The 12,574-nt window shown below is 51.7% G+C and overlaps 1 protein-coding gene across 1 annotated transcript; it reads left to right on the forward strand.

Annotated features, from left to right (window-relative positions):
* The first annotated feature begins 876 nt into the window (after nt 1-876).
* On the forward strand, nt 877-7,740 carry TBC1D29P. The gene is given in 11 exon segments (XM_033184291.1): nt 877-978; nt 1,308-1,417; nt 2,665-2,713; nt 3,238-3,358; nt 4,071-4,165; nt 4,532-4,597; nt 5,060-5,159; nt 5,529-5,681; nt 6,634-6,995; nt 7,176-7,387; nt 7,389-7,740. Coding segments are annotated over 11 exon segments (1,383 nt in total). The 5' UTR covers nt 877-900; the 3' UTR covers nt 7,426-7,740.
* Nucleotides 7,741-12,574: the final 4,834 nt, after the last annotated feature.

Below are 12,574 nucleotides of genomic sequence, written 5' to 3' on the forward strand. Positions count from 1 at the left end.
CCCAGGTTGCTGTAACTTTGGCAGTTTGATAAAATTCCAAAGTGAGAAGCACAGTCCTGACTTGGGGGTGGCTGCCCACCTGTGTCAGGACCCCACCTAGAGGCTGGGACCTGACCTAAGACTGGTGTGTCTGTGGCCTGAGGATGGCACGTCCCGGGGTCCCAAAGCCAGCCCACTGGCGCTCATTTGCTCAAAGGCTCTCAACCCTTAGGGTCTGCCCTTCCCTGGCTCCTTCCAACTGGGTCCCACCAGGGCTCTAGAGCTCAGGACCCAGCATCCACGGGCGGCTCTGGGAAGCCTGGCAGCTCCGCTAACTCCAACATTCCTCATTTGACAGCAAATTCGGTAGCAGATGAGATGAAAGAGCAAGTGGATAGAAATGCTGGGACAGTGGGAGACACAGAAGAACAGTAAAAAAGTAATGTGTGGAGGGAGAGGCCCCCGGAACCACTCTCTGGAGAGACAGGGGACAGGCACCCATGACTGTGACCTGGTACCATCAGCCTCTCAGAGGGCAGGTGGCACACTGTCCTCACCCAGAGGACTGTAGGCCTGATCGCCAGATTTCCTGCCTATTTATGGAAGCATCATCTTGCTGGGAGGGAATCTGAATCTAGGGCTGGGACCACCCGGAGCTCAAGGCTAGGGATGCCCCGGTGACCTGAAGGAAGGAAAAGGTTCAGATCAGAGTTCTGACTCTGAGTGCCCATCTACTCTTTCAGTCCTGGGAAGGGAGACACTGTCCCCGCTTGATCTCACCTCTACCTAGGGATCGTGGGACCAAAACCAATGATTTCCAGAATCCTCAGGCTCTGGCCCTCACTGGGGTCATCCCGTGGCCTGTGACACCAGGTTATTTTCTGCCCACAGCGGATAGATCGAGTATATAAGGGCATTCCCATGAACATCTGGGGCCAAGTGTGGTCAGTCCTCCTGAACATACAGGAAGTCAAGTCGAAAAACCCCAGAACATACAAGGTACGCTCAGCCAGAGCACAACAAACAGGACAGGCCGTGTCAGGGGCCCAGGTCTCCAGCTGGAGGGAGCATCAAGCCCAGCCTGGGGGGTGGGTGGGATGGTCAGATGCACATCCTGGGCACGGATGGTGACATAGTCACCACAGACAAACTCGGCTCTGGTGACCCTCCCCGGCTTCAGTAACAAGCCAAAAAGCAGCTTTGTGCAGAAGGAAACCTTCCTGCTTTCCTTCCTTCCTGAAGTGCTGACTGTGGGCTGACTGCCATTTGGGGCAGGGAGTCTTCCATCTGTTCTGAGGCTGCTTCCTCCTCTTGGCTCTGTGATACAGGTCATGAAGGAGAAGGGCAAGAGGTCATCTGAACACATCCACCAGATCGACCTGGACGTGAGCGGGACATTAAGGACTCACATCTTCTTCAGGGATCGATACGGAGCCAAGTAAACCTATGGGAGCCACAGGGTCCCAGCAGAGATGGAGTGAATGAAAGGGATGGGGGCTTCCCTGGAGTAGAAGCCAGGGTCACCCAGGAGAGATGACAGAGCTGCAAAGACCTCTCCTGGCCCAGGGAACAGCTGGCACCATGAACCGAGCACCTGGTTCCAAGCCCTGGGCCAGACTGGAACATGTGGGGCCAGAATCCAGGAGGATCCTGAGGAGACAGAAGGCAGCAAACAAAATCATGCACAATGGTGAAAGGTGCTCTCCCTGACCCACGGGGACCCATGGCAGGACCCACGGGAGGGTGGCAGGATGGAGGGCCCATAAGCCTCTCCAGGCAACACTGACAGCACCAAAAGCTGGGGGGATTAGGGGTCCTGGAAACTGTCATCCTTGTCTGCTGGGAACGTGACATGGCACAGCCACTTTGGCAGCCAGTTGGGCAGTGGCTCACAAAGCTCAATGGACTTGAACCGCATGTCCCCAAAGTGTCACAGATATTGAATCCACTGATTTGAAAACTGAGGTCCACATGAAACCTGCATGCCACGTTCACTGCTTGATTCATCATCACTCACACAAGGAGCCTTTGGGACAGTCTTCAACATGGGAATGGGGAGAGCAAGGCTGGTCCTCCCTTCAAACGGAAGACCCAGTGAGAAAAGGGAACGAGCCAGTGATGCCCGCACGAACGTGGGTGGATCCTAGATGCATTTTGCTGAGGGAAAGAAGCCAGGCCCAATAAGCTACCATGTAGGAGTCCCATTCCTAGGCCATTCTGGAAAAGGCCAAACCATAGGGACTGAGAAGCAGTCTGGGTGGCCAGGGGCTGACGGATCAGGGAGACGCTGGGTGCATAGGGGCCACTCTGGAGACTTGGAAGATGAAGGAGTCGCTCCAGGAGGGGCTGAGGCAGTGACTGGGAGACTCTGCACATTGGTTTAGAACCACGGAGGAACTGTACATCCAAAGACTGAGCTGGCGTGTGTAAAAACTGAAAATAAATAAAGAAAATCATTCAGAGTGAAAAGGATCAGGCAAGTCACTGTGCAGCTGGGCTATTTGCATTTCACAGATGTGGATTTTACTGAAACATTTCCTCAAAGTCAAAGACCCTGAAGAGCTCACTGCTTATCTGGTGAATCATCTGAACCTGAAATGGGATTTGTTGTTAGGCTTTGTAGACAAACTGAAACTAACGGCATCTGCACAAAACAAACCAAAGCCCCCTTTCTCTGTCTCCTAGGCAGCGGGAACTATTCTACATCCTCCTGGCATATTCGGAGTATAACCCGGTGAGTATTCCCGGCAGTGACGTTCCCAGGCAGTATTTCCCTATTCACAGGAGTGGGTGTCTGGTGCGGTGCCGTCGCTTCTTTTAAAGTTAGTATTTGTGAGCCACCAGGATATAGGAGGTAGAACTCCAGCTCACTGCTGGCATAAACCTCCAAGCAAGGGGGTGGTCTCAAGGGGTCAAGCTGAGACACAAAGGAGTCGGGGCCTGGACTCCTAGTGTCACCTGGGTCTGACCACCACTGCTCAGAAAAAGAAATGACGCCCTCCTCCTGGGGCTGCCCCAAAGCCCAGGAGCTTGGCAGCATCGCACAAAGGGTGGTGCTATCAGGAGACATTTTGGACAAGGTGCTGAAGTGCCTGATGGACTTGGCTCTTGTCATGAAATGAATTTGCATCCTGAGGAAGCCTCTTCTTCAGTGAAATCCTCCCCAGTCACCTCTGCCCTCTCCAATGACATGAGTCTTCCCAGGTGACCTCAGCCCTCCCAGGTGATGTCCTTTCATGGTGACTCTGGCTCTTGCAGGAGGTGGGCTACTGCAGGGACCTGAGCCACATGGCAGCCTTGTTCCTCCTTTATCTGCCTGAGGAGGATGCATTCTGGGCACTGGTGCAGTTGCTGGCCAGTGAAAGGCACTCCCTGCAGGGTAGGTGGACAGCGTCCCTGGGACCTCATGCAGCCAGACCCTGGGATGGCCACCCTGGCCAGACAATCTCGGCTTTCAGCCAAGACACCTTCCTTGTGTAGTCAGCTCCTTGGGAGTCTTCAGGGTATCTCTGCTGAGGGTCCCACAGGAATCCGAGGCTGACCCCCAAAGCCCAAGTCAGACGCCTTTCATCCCCATCAGCGGAGGGCATCTCATCCTCCCCGTGGCCACCCTCTGTGTCCTGCTGTCACAGCCTCTGGCTCTGATTCTGTGTAGCTGACTATCCCCTCTCTGAGAGTCCTCCTGCCCCACAGCTGCCCGGGCTTCAACTACCCTTGGTGCCCACAAATGGGCCGACCAAGCCCAGGTGGCAGCATCTCCCCATCCCGTGTCCCCTGGCCCAACCCCACTTTTAGGAGATGTCCAGGAAACCCAGCACCCACCCTGTTGTGGCCGTCCTGTCGTGGCCTCAAAGTCAGGCTTGCCCTTTTTGCACCATGGTTCATGAGGCCTCCAGGTGAACCTCCAGCCAGGCTCCAGGGGATGTTCCTGCCCCACCTCCCCAGGGCAAAGGCCACATGGTGGGGTCACCAGATGGGAGGGTGGGAGGCCTTGGGATTTGGGGGCCTCTGCAGCTGCCCAGCTCTTCCAGCTGATGGCTCCACATCTTGGGGGAAGGCTCTGATTTCATGATGGGCTGGGGGCTTCTCAGGATTCCACAGCTCAAATGGCGGGACAGTCCAGGGGCTCCAAGACCATCAGGAGCATGTGGTCCCCACGTCACAACCCAACACCCTGTGGCATCTGGTGAGTGTATCGTCCCCTTGGCTCTTCCCCAGAGGCCCTGCATCCCGTGGGGCTGGAGGAACGGGGGCTGGTGACTGGCTGAGTCCCAGCCAGGGCCTGACCGGGACATCAGGTTCTCCATGGGCTGGGAGTTGGTTTCCTTTCCTGCCCTGGAGGAGACAGAGGCACAGGGATGGGGGCCCAGCTCCCGCAGAGCAGGGCAAAGGGCAGTGTGTCCACCGGGAGTGTGGGAAAGGGATGGTGTTGTGGGGAGCCCTGGACACCGCCCAGTGTTCTGCACTAGGGGAAGGGTCTTCAGAGGCCCTGGAAGAGGGAGGTTTTTAGGGCAGCCCAGGGGGCCCTGAGCACCTCTGTTCCTGCCATCAGGACAAGGAAGGTCTATGTGCGCAGGGCTCCTCTTTAGGCTGGCTTCTCCGGATGTTGAATGATGGGGTAAGGAGGCACAGGGAGACCCTGGCTCTGAGACCCTCCTTGCCCTGCAGTGCCCTGCTTCCCCAGCCAGAGGGTCTGGCTCACCCACAGCCCACAGGAGGCTCAGGCGGGTCCCCGAAGTACACACAAGCAAAACCCTCTGCCCACGAGGGGTCATCCCAGGTCAATGACCGGGGCTCAGGCCCCGCCTTATAGGCAGACTGGGCCAGAACTCAACTTGGGAGGGATCAGGGAAGCCTCATGCCCTGGGCAAGTCCCTCTCTCCAGGAGCCACATCCCCCCTCCAATGAGTGTCCCCCATGAGGAGCTGCAAGACCTTGTCTGACCCAGCATCCTGGAGGGCTCAGGCAACCCTCATGGGGAAGGTCACTGACTGTGGGGACTCTGTCCCAATGTGTGCAGCTCAAGCCACCAGCCCCAGCCTGGAAGGGCCAGGTTCTCCCACACCTGCTGTCCCCACAGATCTCTCTTGGGCTCATCCTGCGCCTGTGGGATGTGTATTTGCTGGAAGGAGAACAGGTGTTGATGCTGATAACAAGCATTGCCTTTAAAGTTAAGAGGAGTAAGTCTCCATGTGCCCAGTGGGCCTGGGGAGCCCTGGGGTCAGATCCCAACTGGCCCGAGGGCAGCTTCTTCACACTGTCCTCATGATCCTCTGTTCTGACCCAGAGGGAGGTTTGGCCAGGTGGGCTGGGCAGGGCACAGTGACACTGAGCCCGTTCCCCACTTGACCCAGATGAAAGTCGGGAGTGTGGTGAGCACTTCCCTGCCCAGGTCGTCCCCCAGCCACAGCCTCCTGTGCACATCTGGACCCCTGGGGTGGCCACAAAAGGATCTGGCACTGCCCGGTGGGAGACTGAAGTGGTTGTGGGGTATGGGCTGTGCCCCCTCCCAGGGAACTCTCCTGGCCTGATGTCCACCCTGTCCCTAGAGCACCTCATGAAGACGTCCAAGTCTGGCCTGTGGGCACGTTTTCAGAACCAGTTCTTCCAGACCTGGACACTGGATGATGACACTGTTCTCAAGCATCTTAGGGCCTCTACGAAGAAACTAACAAGGAAGCAAGGGGACCTGCCACCCCCAGGTGGGCTCCAGTGCCATGTCCCCTCCCATGTCACCCTCTGGGGCAGTCAATAGTGGGGGAGTGCCCGGGACCCACAACCCTACTACCTGGGCCTTCCTCTTCACCTTTTCTTCCTCCTCTTCCTCCTGGACTCTAAGAAAGTACAGGAGGCCCACCGGTCCTCAGGGCAGGCACTCAGTGCATGTGTACTGGATGTGTTGTGCATGCAAGCCCCCTCCCACTTTCCAAGATGTCTCGCTGTCCCCCTCACAGGGCCCTCAAGGGCACTGGAAGAGCCAGACCCATTTGTGGGAGACCCCGCCCCTCCCTGCAAGCACTGACTGTCTCAGAGAGCAGCAGAGGCCCCTCACTGCTGCACGCTCCTCCAAGGTTGCCAAGACAAAAAGCCTTGAGCCAGGGAGACAAGGGAATCGGGTGTCCCTGACCCCAAGAGCATTCAGTGAAAGGGCACAGGCGGGACCCCAGGCCCAGAGCCAGAATCAAGAGTTCAGCCAGATGTGGGAACAGTCAGTCCTAGCATGGACTGGGCAGCCCGGGAGGGCAGAGGGTGACCCACATCCGTGCCCAATCACCCACTGCGGAGATGCGTCCCCATGTGAGGTGGCAAGGAGCTGGGTGACATCCAAGGACCCTCCCACCTGAGTTCGAACTGGGGGCTGTATCCCAGGCCCAACAGCCCTGGGACGAGGGTGAGTGGCAGGAAGCCCCCAGCCAGTCTGAACCCTGGCGGGCAGTCCCAGGAGCCACCTGCCATGCTCCGACAGTTCCCCCATGCCAGGCAGCACACACCCCTCCCTCTGGGATCAGCAGACTATAGGTGTGTCCTCAGTGTCAGACCACGGGGGCCACACAGAGACTCCGAGGACTCCAGAGACGCAGGCAGGTGGGGCCCAGCCCAGAAAGGTCTGCCTGGGCTCACTAGGGACGCTGACCATATCTGTTTTCCTTTCAGCCAAACCCGAGCAAGGGTCCTTGGCATCCAAGCCTGTTCCGGCTTCATGTGGCAAGAAGACCCTCTGCAAGGGGGACAGGCAGACCCTTCCTGGTCAACCAGCCCAGTCCCAGTGGCTCATTTTGTTAGCTTCCCTGCCACAGGCACCTGGTTCTTTCACATTGTGTCTTATTGAGGCTGTCTGGGAAGATACTTCTCCTGTGGGCACTCAGGGTGTGCCCAGCCCGGCCCCGGCTCAGGGAAGACTTCAGGGTTCCTGGAGATTCCTGGAGTGGAACTCAATGCCCCGTCTCCCAACGGACCTGGATGTAGGGGGCCCTTGGTTCCGCCATTATGATTTCGAACAGAGCTGCTGGGTCCGTGTCCCTTCTGAATGTGTCCTGGACAGCCCCGGGACTGTGGGACAGGGTTAGCCTGGGAAGCCCATGGGGACCCTGACACCAGACCCTGCCCAGGCCCATCAGGACTGAGGGAGGTGGGGAGACATCCCACTGCAACAGGTCACCCCATCTGCGGACAAGAGACTTGCACCCAATTTCTAGAATGGCACCATATCCCAGGAGGACCAGCTGGCCACCTGCTGGCAGGCGGAACACCCTGAGGAGGGGGTGAGATTGGCTTTCACTGCACTGAGCCACAGTGTGGACATGGACTTCCAGCCCTGCACTGCACCCAGCACTGATTCCGACCAGGACACCTCCTTCACAGCTAAGGATGAGCAGCAGTGCGCTCCCACCTCAGGGCCTTGCCTCTGCCACCTTGGAAAGTTCTCAGTTCCCTCCAGGCTTCTAGAAGCATCTGGGCCAGGGCTCATGGCTGGATAAGTTCCTGAGGCTTAACAACCCAAGCAAGCTTCACGTATTTCCTTTATTTTTTGTTAAACTTACAAAAACTTATTAATAAAGTGCACAGCTTGAAAGACATTCTCAGATGGAACACACCAGCCCCCAGATCACAAAGCCAACCATGCCCAGCCCCTCCCAGCACCCCCAGCCGTGTGACCAGCGTTCTGAATTCTGATGACACCGTGAGCCTGCCTTTGTACTTTCAACTCATAGATGGTTAACCCCCTTCATGTTTTAAAATAAATGTTTTCTGTTGAAATTATTTTAGATATAAAAGATTGAAAAGGCGACTATAGTGTATTCCTACACGTTCCATCTAGCTGCCCATAATAATGACGTTTTGTAGTCTCATGGCACATAAGAAATTTAGGCCGGGTGTGGTGGCTCACACTTATAATCCCAGCAATTTGAGAGGTCGAGGCGGGAGGTTCAGGTTCACTTGAGTCTAGAACTCTGAGACCAGCCTGGGAACCATAGGTGGACCCTGGCTCTAGAGAAAAGTCAAAGAAATTCGCCAGGCCTGGTGGTGTGTGCCTATAGTCCCACCTAGTCAGGAGCCCCATATAATAGTCAATGGCAGAACCACAGTCAAACTCCAAAGACAGTGGTCTAAACTAGTACACATTACTGTCAGGCTACATCCACATTCTTAGAAAATAATTTAGACTTATCCCTGGGTACAGATAAATGAGCTTTCAAGGTCGGAGAATTCTGCTTCGTCGAGTGTGGCACTTGTAATCACAATTTCATTAGCGTAGAATAACTGCTTTGAACTAAGCAACTCACTCTAGAGGCTTTGGAGTGCTCAATCAGATTAAAAATAGGTGCCATCTGGAGGAAGCAGAGAACGGTACTCTTCTTCCCCCTTAAGAGAATTTCTCAGAAGTCTACACAAATGTCTGATCACCTTTCATTGGCTAGAATTTAACCACATGGCCACATCTGGCCACAAGGAAAGCTAGGGTGTGTATTCTTTTGATAAGTAGTAGTGTTCATTAGTCCTATTGTTTTGAAAAAGAAGTGGATAGGAAGTAGGCAGCTAGCAGTTTCTGCTTCCAGTTGTTTATATTCTGTTATTCTAACAACAATGCTTCGATAAGCATCTTTTAACAACAAGGATCAGTAAAAATATCCCCAGCCAATTAGGACAGACCCTATAGCCAGAAGAGGGTCCCTCTGTGCCAGTCATTAACTCTAGTTGCTGGATCACAGAAAAGTGCAGGGCTAAGGGTAAGGGATGGAAGCGGTCCAGGGAGTGAGGGTCAAGGGCACTTAAACGACCTGAGGTTGGGGCTATTTACCAACCAAAGGAGAAGCATTTCGATATTCTAGAAACTGGTAGAGGCTTGCTTATATTTTCCTTACAGTGTACACATGGCAGTGTGTCTCTGAAGAAGAGTCACTGGGTCACAGGGTATACATATTTTTAATTTTAATAGATTCTCCCACATTTTCTTCCAAGTTACCTATGCTAATCCACACCACCCCAGCAATACCACCCCAACCTCAACAATTCTACATATTAAGGAATCGTATCTTAAAAATAATTTTGCTTAATCGTATGGAAGAAAAATGATATCAAATTTTTGTTTTTATTTGAATTTCCTTATCACTGAGGGTGAGAATCTTTTTATATATTTCATGACCATACTTGATTTCTGGTTTGTCAATTGACTCTTCACAGACTTTACCCATTTTCCTGGAGTTTACTTTTGTTTATAATCTGAAGTAGTGCACTAAGTTTTTTCCAATTGGATAAGTAATTGTCCAAAATCAATTACTGAATGATCTTCTCTTTTCCCGCTGATATAAAATGCTATGTTTCTAAGCTCTGGACTCTCTCTTTGATTCCATAGATCCATTTGTCAACATTTACAAATAATAGGGTCTTAACATGCTTCAATTTTGTAATGTTTTTGTAAGATTTTTTAGAAATAATATTTATGTAAGAAGAATCATAAAGAATAGACAAAATGCTTTTGAAAATAAAAGGAAGAATGTTAAAAAAAAAAAAAAAAGTAGGTGCCATCCACCCAAAACTGTTACTTTGGTTTTAAGTGAGTTGAGGAACAGCATGTGGCCCTTATTGCTGGCTGTTTACTAAGGTCATTTCGAGCTTGTGAAAAGAAGCCTGATCCAAGTATAGCACAGTGGCTGAGAGTGAGGACCCCGGAGCGTGACAGGTCTGGTTTGCATCTGGCTGCACTACTTGCTAGCTGTGTGACCTTGGGAAAATTAACTTCCCTTTCTGAGCCTCACTTCTCTTTTCTGTAAAGGGAGGATCATAATTCCTACTTCAAAGTTGGGCAGACAAAATTACAATCTATGTACACATACATACCCCTGGCACAGAGCCCTCAACACTGGCAGCTACTATTCTTGTGGATTTCTGTGAAAAGGGATGTGTGTCTGTCTATTCCCTAGAGCGGGGCACCTACAGACAGCTCATGCAAAGTGTATCATTTCATTAAGGAAATATTTCCAGATAAAGAAAACTCAGAACCTGCCCCTATTTTATTCAGCTGGATATTGTAAACTCAACCATGAAGAGACTCCAAGGCTGAAGCCGGTATTACTGTCACTTCCATAGCTCTATGTGGGCTCGTGATTCCCATATGGAGGTCAGGAAGCTTCGTATGTGACCAGTTCTGCCTCAAGAGTCATTAGCCAGGGACGGGTCAACAAAATCACTATCTTATGTAATTTCCTCGTGAGGTAACAAAGAGCATCGCAATTGTCTACAGGGGACAGTCGCCACCCAAACGGCTCCTGCTCCCAGTGAAAGCCTTTACAACATGAGAGGGCCATTATCAGCCATGGCTTGTGAGTCCTCAGCTCTTCCAAGTATCAACTCCACTGCTCCCCATGCTCTGAAACTAGAGCATGAAACCAAGGCCTGGGTAGCTGGGAGGGGCCTGCGAGAGACAGCTGGCCACCATGACAAGCATGCGTCCTTCCACCTACACCTCTTCAGCTTGTACCAGACCCAGTAGTGTAGCGAGTCAGCCTAAGAATCTGAGCTCAGGACCCAGATCACCTGGACTCAGATCCTGACTCCAACTTAGTAGCTGCGTGACCGAGGACAAGTTATTTAACCCCAACATCATGTTGCTGGGGGAAGTTTCCTCTGATGACAACACAGATGGGCAGAGATGGGCTGAGATTTTCATCTTCCCTCCCAGCATGTGCGTCCTGGCTCACGACACAGGTATTTGGAAGCTTAAGTCCCAACAGGAAGCTGACCTTTCTGGATTCTACAGACCTGTGTTTAGCATTAAGTATTTTCAAACAAGCTTTCTAAGCCAAGGGAAACAGCTTCTTCCGCCTAATAATGAAGACTGCTGAAGAATAGTGGCCACTTTGAATGACAGAGAAATGGGACAGGGAGAAAGGAACTGACATATACTGGCACTCTGTGCCAGATTTTACGCCCCTCCCCCACATCTCCTATCTCCACCTCCTTTAAAGATCAAAAACATTATCAGAGGTTGTCTTCATTTCACACATGAAGAGACAGTAGCTTGACCAGGTTTGCCCAACTTCATTCCCCAAGTCTTTCTGATTTCAAATCCGAAGCTCTCTCCTTCACATGACACTGTTTATGACTTTTCCTCACACACTCCCGTTTACCTGATTTTAGATCCAAATATTAATATTACAGGGCTCAGGTCTTGGCCTAGGAACAAGGACTGGCATCCTCTTTTCTTCTTCTCCCAATCTTTACAGAACTATGTAGAATTCCTCATTCAGTCACACTATCTGAAATGTTAACAAGTAGAGAATTCAAGGGGTGAAAAGCCTCCTGGCATGTTCAGATGTAGGGAAAATCCCATATTTGATTATAATAACATTTTACTTCCTCTTTCCAACCTGAAAAAAATTTAAGTCTTCTTGTATTGCAGGTTCTCAGAAATGTGGATCCCTCTTTTGTATCTAAGCTTTTATCTCTCCTTTTGCAAAAGCTGCTCCAAATACCAGCTGTGCTGCTCCACAGGCTCTGAATGTTCAGAAGGACATTCTCGTTATGAGGATGACTCTGTGGAATGCTTGACCACTAAGTTTGGTAACTAGCTGGTCAGTCTTTTTCACTTTAGCCACAGCTGGGGAGGCAAGCCTCTATATGAGTGGCAGAGGTTGGCTGGCTGTTTAGCAGACTTGTTTCTTCTTTCTGAGGACACAGTAGCTTACATTTCCTAGCTTTCTTTGCTATTGGTTTGCCATGGCCATGCAATTGAGTTCTAGCTAATGGAATATAAGCAGAAGTGATGCACCCCACTTCCAGGGTGAGCCCCCGAACTCCCCTGCTCCCCATGCACAGCCTTCCACTCTCTCCTTCCTATTGCTGGCATGAAGCACATAAGCAAGCTGTCTTGGAAGCCACGCTTTGAAACTGGTGAAGACTACAAGATGGAAGCAGCCTGGTCCCGGAATCACCACTTGGAGAAAAGCCTCTTGCTGTGCAACTACACCAGTTTTGAATTTCACACACGGACAGATAACCAGAAAAGAATAACCAGTTAAACCAGTAAGACTTGGATTTCTGACCCCCTAGCTGACCGACAAATCAGCTGACCCCCTTCTGATCCCCTAGCTGACTCACAGATTCATGAGAACGATTGTTATTTCAAGCCACTGAGCTTTGGGACAATTGACTTTTGTTGCAGCAGCTGATTAAGACAATGCGGATTCTCATTAGTTGCATCACTTTGACAAGTCAGTCTAACCTCTTTCTTCTACCAACACCACCACGACCACCACTGCCGCCGCCCTCCACGGTACTCCTAAAGACAGTGGCTACTTTTGGGGATTCTTAATTTCTTGAAGTCACTATGTGGAGGCCAAAGCAATCCCATGTTGGATGCTAATCTGCCATGTTGACTTCAGGTTAACCTCTGCTCTGGCAAGACCATTAAGATTTCCAGTTTGTCTAGTATTCCTTGTGTAAGAGCACATACTTACTGTAAATCCTGCTCTTAGGGTAAAACAGCTTTGCTGTTATCATACTTTAATTGTCCTGCACATCACTTCTGAATCATGTATACCCTTTCCCTGTGGTATATCAGCCCTGGGTCTGCAGGGTAATGGTGCATGTACCA

Source organism: Trachypithecus francoisi, unplaced genomic scaffold (genome assembly GCF_009764315.1).
Source record: "Trachypithecus francoisi isolate TF-2019V2 unplaced genomic scaffold, Tfra_2.0 Lachesis_group20, whole genome shotgun sequence".
In the NCBI taxonomy this organism is placed as follows: Eukaryota; Metazoa; Chordata; class Mammalia; order Primates; family Cercopithecidae; genus Trachypithecus; species Trachypithecus francoisi.